The 8527-nt window shown below is 40.6% G+C and overlaps 1 protein-coding gene and 1 non-coding gene across 2 annotated transcripts in view; both read left to right on the forward strand.

Moving 5' to 3' along the window:
• Positions 1–458: 458 nt before the first annotated feature.
• trnae-cuc (transfer RNA glutamic acid (anticodon CUC)) lies at positions 459–530 on the forward strand. Its single transcript has one exon. It is a non-coding gene; the product is annotated as a tRNA-Glu (tRNA).
• A 1257-nt stretch (positions 531–1787) lies between these two features.
• Positions 1788–8527, forward strand: part of dapk3 (death-associated protein kinase 3) — an 8817-nt gene continuing 2077 nt past the window's right edge. Inside the window, exons 1-5 of the mRNA XM_005729175.1 lie at positions 1788–1956; positions 2636–2748; positions 7208–7568; positions 8169–8298; positions 8443–8491. Coding sequence (XP_005729232.1) covers positions 2687–2748; positions 7208–7568; positions 8169–8298; positions 8443–8491 — 602 coding nt within the window. The 5' untranslated portion in view covers positions 1788–1956; positions 2636–2686. The remainder of the gene's footprint in view (positions 1957–2635; positions 2749–7207; positions 7569–8168; positions 8299–8442; positions 8492–8527) is intronic.

Below are 8527 nucleotides of genomic sequence, written 5' to 3' on the forward strand. Positions count from 1 at the left end.
CAGGTCTGAGGAGATGTGGACACCAAGATACTTGAAGGATGAAGAATGTGGAGGACTGCATGGGAAGATCCGAGAAGACATGAGGGTCTACTCGGATGTTTGCATACTGTATATTTTTTATGATCAGTACTTGTTCACAGAAACAAATAAATGCTGTTATTAGAGCATGTTTCTACCAGCAATTCCTTACATTTTTTATCTTTTAACCAGGTACACTCTCAGAACAGCATTCAGGTCAGATGACCAGATGTGTCTGGTCGCACAGAGTAGCAGATTAAAGCACTGATGAGATCTTATCTCTGCTGTACCTGCACCTAAACTTTGGAACAAACCAGAAGCTCATAGTCAAGCTCATATTCAACACATGTTAAAAACATGTTCACTCTCAACCTCCACTCAGCCTCCATCTCACGATATTATATGCAGGATTCTGAAGGCGCAAAAAGGGATACCCACAGTCCCTGGTGGTCTAGTGGTTAGGATTCGGCGCTCTCACCGCCGCGGCCCGGGTTCGATTCCCGGTCAGGGAACTAATTTTGAAAATGTAAGGTCGATGAAAGTTCTGTTAATTCCTACCCTGCATCAACCCTCCTGCTAAAATCCCGACCTATTGCACTAACCAGATGTTGATTTCCAGAAATGTCTCTCTGTCATAGCTTTGAAAACATGCTCGTATTGTGTCTAATTACAGTATTTTAATAAATTAGTGGTTATTAGCAAAACCCGTTGTTATACGGGTTTTGTCTAATAGTGCGCCTCTTCCCTGCTCTGGCCTCTCTTTAATCTTCGCTGCTGCATGCTCGGTCTTGTTGCTCACTGACGTACTGCAGCAGGCTGATTCACTCAACATGATGTCATTCCATATGTCCTCCCTTCTGTCCGGTGTTTACCTGCGTCAAGATGCGCAACGACAGCGGAACTTAAACTACTTCAACTTTCACAATAAAGGTTTTTCTTACAAAATCAAGGCTAAATATTTCTATTTGCCTGATAAGATCTTAACTTAAACTTAATACAGTGCTGCCACATAGTGTGAAATGATTCTTATTAGTTTTTATGGCTGGTTGATATTGTAAACAAAAAAAAAAGATTGCTAAAGAAAAAGAACTGTGAAGCCAAACGAGAGCCTAGCTATGGTTTTGTGGGGCCTTAAATAGAATTTGACATCACCCAAGCTGACCACCTCTTGATTGAATTGAAGGTTTGTTTGATGATTCTGTTGATCTTATATTACTGATAAGTATTTATGGAAACATTACTTCACGCTTCTCTCTTTTCTTTTCAGCCCCAGAGGGATAAATCCTTTTGGTAATAGAATAGAATAAAATAGATCTTTGTAGTCACTGTTACAAGAAAAATGAAACATAGTTTGGCATTCTCTGTTGGCACCATGTAGATTTACATTCAGATTGTTTTAGCATAGGAGAAGAGATAAAAATAGACATAAGTTTAAGGGCACCTTCTCAGGGAATGTGTGTAACACACAATAACGTTAGTATCTACACAGTAACACACACACACACACACACACACACACGCAAACAAATCTACTTGCAAGTACAGTGTGCATGAATGTGATTCCAGGTCTGACAGTGAAAATGATAACATCAGTAGCATTAAGTTGTCGGTCTATTAACACACTTATGATTAATATTTTGAAAATATTTAATAATATGCTGACAAAAACACAGGCGCTGGAGGTGGTGGAATTGAAGATGTTAACACGTCAATTGGGCGTGACCAGGACGGACAATATTATAAATGAGTACATCAGAGGGAGACTTTGAAGTGAGTGGTTTGGAGACTGCATTGATTGGCGCCGAAGGTTAATGCTTTTACTTTTGAAGGACACCGGAAGCTATGTGTTCCGCCGCAGTTAGCCTGATGTTTTCTCAGTCGGGGAGTTCACACACAACTACTTGGCAGAGGAATGCAGCACTCGTAGCCAGCCGTACTGTAAGTATCTGTAGTAGAAATCCCTTCACTTTTGTGTGACTAAATATATGCGTTGTTGTCAGTATTTGAGTTACTATGAATCCTTTTCTTTGTCTTTATTAAGCGCTGTGTTTCTACGGGACGCTAATGTTAGCTTCACAGCTAAGCTAGCTGGTTTCCGTCGTCGGGATTCCCTTTATTTCTTTCCTTAAATTCTTTAATCAGTGTTCAGATTGTAATAAGTTAACACGACGATCCCGTTTCACGAGTTTACCTTTGTGTTTGCTTTAAATAGGTCTTCCTTTGTGCCGTTTTTCTTTTATGATGGAAAAGTGCAATATAAACGTCGCAATTTAGCATCTTTTTAAAGTCATTATCTGTGTATTGTCAGTTAAACATTGATTCATTTGGCTCGTAGTTTGTTATCTAGCCAGTGAAAGGTAACATAGTTGGTTGTGTAGTCCCTTTAATTGAGTCGGAGAGCTGATCCTGGGAAGGACATGATGTAGTAGGACTGGTATGCAGAGGTCTGACATCAGCTAAAAAGTCTCCAAAGCAGCGTTGACTCCAAATAAGGATGAAGAAGCCCTAAAGTGCTAACACTGTCTTATCACTTCCTCCATACTCTGTACTCTGTGGTGTCTGTGGCCTCTGTGTCACATATCCACGTTTAAGTTATTTTTTTATTTTTTGGCTGCAGGAAATCTGAAGGCGTTACTCCCATCATCATCATCGTAAGAGTCAGCACACCATGGCTGGCTTCAGGCAAGAGGATGTTGAGTTGTACTACGAGATGGGAGAGGAGCTGGGGAGGTAAGCTTTGTGGGCCTGTTTTAAAACGTTTAATTGAAAGCATTATATGTGAAAACCCTGCTTTCTTCTTCATTGCTGTCCTATCCAGCCGTTGTGCTGTGTGCTTCAGTTCATCTGAAAGTGTAAGAACACTTTTTTTTGCATTTGTAAGACACATTTTTTAAGTTGTGTAAGCGATGAGTTTTCAGCTTATCAATGCTTTCCATAATTAAAAACAGATCTAAATGTGAAATGCTGCTTGAGATGGATTTTAATGCCAGTTTGGGACTGATCTGAACAGGGCTAGATATTTAATATGTGTGAGCAGCACTGTATTAAATGTCATCTTTAATTATTTTCTGCTGTGCTGGATAGTTTGTGAATGAGTCATCACATTTTTGGAGATGAAACACAACTTTCTGGCTTACCTTTTTTTTCTGCAGTAATGCAGCAAAAGTGTGACGTCACTGCCTCTCAATGTGCCCTTGCACCTCTGCTGTAGTGTAAGAGAGGGGATGGTGTGTGTGTGCAGATACTAAATGGATCTAAACCACACTGTTTTATTTACAAATGTCTGTTTTATTCTATGTGGAATAAAACAGAATTTTCTTGTTTTTAGTTGTGTTAATGATTGTTTTGTTGTGCTGACAACACACTGTTTTGCTTTCTTGAGCTTCAGTCAGAGATTTTAACTTCTGTTTGGATAACAGACATTTAATTTAATTCTGGATGGAGCACTTTCAGTGGCAGAAACTTTTTGTCACTCATCCAAGTAACTTCTTCAGTTCAGTCTCTGCTGACTGCAGATTGCAGTACCACTGATTAACAATGGGCTGTGAGGTCAGTTTCATGATCATTGATCAATGCCCAAGAGTACCTTTGTTAGGACGGTGTTCTCTCTGTGTTGTAGTGTCCTGATGACACATTTGTGCTCTAGTGGATGATGAGAGTCAAAACCTTAAATGCTGATCCGTGTGCGTTGGTTTACGGTACACGTCGACTTTTAACTGTGCCCCATTACTGATGGAAATTTCACAGTCTAAGAAGGCTAGCACAGCACAGTTGGATCAGGCTTAAGCAGTATTTACACTTGTAGGCCAGTGGCCAGTGACTCTTTCAATGATGAGGATGTACACATCCTGGACAGGGAACATTTATGTGAAAATGGAAAGACCATCTCGGAATTGAGGAAGGAGCTCAGGGTACATCTTTCACCATGTTACAATGCTGTGATTGCAGGCCATTGATCAGTGGCCATGATAATATGCACATCAATGATCATGAAACAATTGTTAATCAGTGGTGCTAGTTTTGATCATCATCATGTGCAAACCGCACATGATGATGAATGTGAATTTTGGCTCATGCTTCTTCACTATGTTGCTTTAGTTTATTGAGACATTGGACATTCATTTATCAAAGCTGTCTTGAGGTCTTTTCACAGCATTTCAGTCTGGTTGAGATGTCAGTTTTAATTTACTGTGGCAACACCTTCATTTTTTTTCAGTCATTCTGTTGGAGATTTGTTGCTGTGCTTGGGGCCATGTCCTGCTCCATGACCCAGTTTCAGCCAAGCTTTAGCTGTTGGACAGATGGCCTCACATTTGACTCTAGAATACGTTGGTATACAGAGGAGTTTGTGGTTAAGTCACTGACTGCAAGGTGCCCGTGTCCTGTGGCTGCATTACAAGGCTGGATAATCACCCCTCCACCACAGTGTCTGACAGTTGATGTGTTGTGTTTGATTTTGCTATATGTTGGTGTGCATTATAGCCAGATATCTCCACTTTGGTCTTGTATGTCCAAAGCAGATTGTTTCTGAAGTCCTGTGGTTTGTTCAGATGCAATTTTGCAAACCTAAGTTTTGCTGCCATGTTTTTGTTTTTTTTCCCCCAAAATATTTAACAAACTTTAACATTTAACATGTTAACTGAGCTCTCTAGAGTCTGAGATGTAGTTCTTGGGTGTGTTTTGCAGTTTACTTGAGCGTTGAATGGTCTGATGTTAGGGTGAATTTGCTAGGATCTAAACTTCTGGGATGACTTAATCCTAAAGATCAGCAAACTCCCAAAACGTCTGCTTTTATAGAGGTCCTCACACTTACTGTTGATTGGTTGATCAAGTACATTTGATGACCCTCTTAATTCCTATCGAAGCAGAAAGGGTGTGCTTTGTTTGCCATAGGACTAGGGCTGCCACGATTAGTCAACTAGTCACGATTCCGTCGACTATTAAAATCGTCGCTGACTAATTTAATAGTCGACGCGTCGTTTGAAGCTTTGTAAGATCCCAAAAGGCGCAGGAATAAGTAGTAGAATTTAAGAGCCACCATTCTCCCGAATTTCCACCCGGACAACAAAATTGAAAAACCATATCGCAGAATTCATAGCGCGGCCCAGCCAATTCGTTTTCAACAATGGCGGCAGCTACTTAGTTTTAATATCACTCTTATTTCTCTTTTAACATATTTTCAGGTGAGAATGTAGCCATGTAAACTTCAAATATCTGAGCCGACCGACACATCGTTTTCAAACCCCCGCGGTCTTTCACTACTCGGGTTAAACATGATATACAAGTCACTTTGATAACTTAAAAATGTTATTGTTTGGCTTTTTCAGTGTTTTATTTGTTCGTGAGTAAATCGGTTTGACTGAGATTAAAGTTATTAGATTAGATTAAATTAAATTTAACTTTATTAATCCCTCGGGAGGGTTCCTCCGGGGTTTTTACACAGCTGAATAAACATGAAGCAGAAAACTAATTAAAGAAAGTGTGAGACGGTCGAGAGTTTATGCCAGAGCCCGGTTATATTCTAGATAGCAAGGAGCAGACGGCAGAGTTTCACTCCACCGAGGGAGCTCGTGCCGTACTACCCGGCTTTCTTTAGACCGCGAAGGCCGGGTCCTCAGGTGGAAGCAGCCTCTGAATTTGGACACCCCCGCTGTTTCTGGGCCGGTGTTCTGGGAATCCATCCTACCTGACAAACCATCCTACCCGTTGTTTCTGCGCATGCGCACAACACGAAATTAAGTGGCGAACCATCCTACCTTTGTGAATGTGACCTACAACCATACTTTAACAGCTAAATTTAGTGGAAAATTGTCCTACCTTTGTGAATATGAGCCAGAAGCATACTTTAACGGCTAAAATTAAGTGGCAAATCATCCTACCTTTGTTAATAAGAGCTAGAAACATACTCTGACGGGTGAAATTAAGTGCCAAACCATGCTACCTTTGTGAATGTTACCTATAAGCATACTTTAACGGGTAAAATGAAGTGGCAAACCACCCTGGCTTTAAGAATATAAGCTACAAGCATACTCTGATGGGCAACATTAAGTGGCAAACCGTCATACCTACTTAAATTTGTGCTGGAATTACTCTGTGACTGCAGAAATGTGCATAAACTACCTACGGTAGTTTAACCAACCATGCCAACCATAAACTACCACAACACCTCACTCTTGGAGCACTTTTTTGCCACATGTATCACAAACCACGTCTCAGCTGTTTGTGGAAGTAAAATACGTCTGCACAATTATGCTCAGCCATTGTTGTGAGTGCGCACACCAAGGCGCTGCGAGACATTTATACAGCCGTATTTCGCACATGACTATGAAAGGCGGAAGAGGAAGTAGTTCCTTTGAATGTAGACAATCTGAATGTTATAGTTTCTTTCCACTGTGTTCCTGTTAATGATAAACTATAAATTTACCCTAAATTACTAAAAAATATCGATATTTTAATGTGAGAATCGATTCTAGAACATAAATGATTGGTATCAGAGGAATCAATATTTCAGGATCGATCCGCACATCACTACTGCTCAGGTGTCAACAATGGCGGCAGCTAGTTAGTGTTAATATTACTCTTATTATTCTTTCTGGGTCACAAAATAAACGTTTAACATATTTTCAGGCGAAAATATGTTAAAAATATGTCATCTGTGTAAACTTCAAATATCTGCTCAGTTTATCAAGACATCACATATTTTCAAAAGCGCTCCGACGTGGGTAACAGACGTCTCACCAGCTCGATAGCTAGCCGGAGTTCAAGGCTCACTAGAGCCTGTGAGAACACCGGACTCCCGGCAAATCGTTTTCAAACCCACCGCTGTCTTTCGCTACTCAGGTTAAATATATATAAGTCACTTAGACAACTTAAATATGTTATTGTTTGGCTTTTTTTTAGTATTTTATTTGTTCCTGAGTAAATCGGTTTGGCTGAGATTAAAGTTATAGTTTTTACACAGCTGAATAAACGTCAAGCAGACAGCTGATTATCAGCTGTCTGCTCTGTGTAACACTAGATACAACTGAGGTTATTAGCTAACAGCATTTAGAGGTCTTTGCTGATAAATATCTATGATGATAGACAGACATGCAGTGCCTTCTGCTTAAGAAACATTTTTTTTTTCCCCATCACAACATGAGGTAGGAGAACATTGCGTTGACATCTCTCTGATCTTTCCTCTCTGCAGCGGACAGTTTGCCATCGTCCGTAAGTGCAAGGAGAAGAGCACAGGCATCGAGTACGCAGCCAAGTTTATCAAGAAGCGGCGGCTGTCGTCCAGCCGGCGGGGGGTGAGCCGCGAAGAGATCGAGCGCGAGGTCAACATCCTGCGCGAGATCCAGCACAGCAACATCATCACCCTGCATGACATCTTTGAAAACAAGACGGATGTGATCCTGATCCTGGAGCTGGTGTCTGGAGGAGAGCTGTTCGACTTCCTGGCAGAGAAAGAATCTCTGACTGAGGAGGAGGCCACGCAGTTTCTCAAGCAGATCTTGGATGGCGTTCAGTATCTCCACTCCAAACGCATCGCTCACTTCGACCTCAAGGTCAGCACTGAGGGGAAACTTGAAATATAAATATAAATATAAACTCTTATACAGCGGTGGTAGATGACATGTTGGTGAGAGCAGACAAACACGGCTGCCCTGATTCTTTTGGGCTAAAAACATGCTAAAATATATTTTGGGCTAAATATCTTAACATTAATGAAATCATTATTTTAAGGGAGGACTACTCTCAATGGGGTTAATGTACTAATCTAATTTTTGATAGCTAAAAGTTAGACATAAGCTTCTAATAAAGGAAAAGACTACTAATCTTTATCAATAAAGATACGGTGACCAACGCCTTTAAACTGTACTGCAACATTTAACTTCACGAGGATAGAATAAAAATCGTATAATAGGATTATTTCTGTATTATTTTAGTTGGTGGATGATGGCATGTACAGGAGCAAAGCTTATTTTTATGGACTTGTATGCAAGCTGCTGACAGTGGTGATAAAATGCAAGTGTCACGGTTCAAAAGCTCAAGTAGAAAATGCTGCTTTGTCAGTGTCTAATGTCATCGACTCGCCCTCCTCCTCCTTTCAGTGATATAGTTTTTTTTTTCTCCATTTGTTTTTATTTTTATTTTTTATCTTTCAGCCTGAGAATATCATGCTGCTGGACAAGAATGTCCCCAACCCCAGGATCAAGCTGATAGATTTTGGGATCGCTCATCAGATCAAAGCAGGAAACGAGTTCAAGAACATCTTTGGAACACCAGAGTTTGTTGGTGAGAGCCTGTGGCCTCCTAAATATTCACTTCCAGCCTTGTGCCAGATTGTTTCCATGCAGTGAGTCAGACCCTGTGAGAGGGTGATCGTGGCTTCAGATTACATCTGCTTTGAATTAAAGGGCTCATTCCTGTGTTTTACAGCACCAGAAATAGTCAACTATGAGCCACTTGGACTGGAGGCAGACATGTGGTAAGATACCAACCTGTTTTGTTTTTGTTTTTTTTT

Source organism: Pundamilia nyererei, unplaced genomic scaffold (assembly GCF_000239375.1).
Source record: "Pundamilia nyererei isolate P.nyererei 1_Seehausen unplaced genomic scaffold, PunNye1.0 scaffold00031, whole genome shotgun sequence".
Taxonomy (NCBI): Eukaryota; Metazoa; Chordata; class Actinopteri; order Cichliformes; family Cichlidae; genus Pundamilia; species Pundamilia nyererei.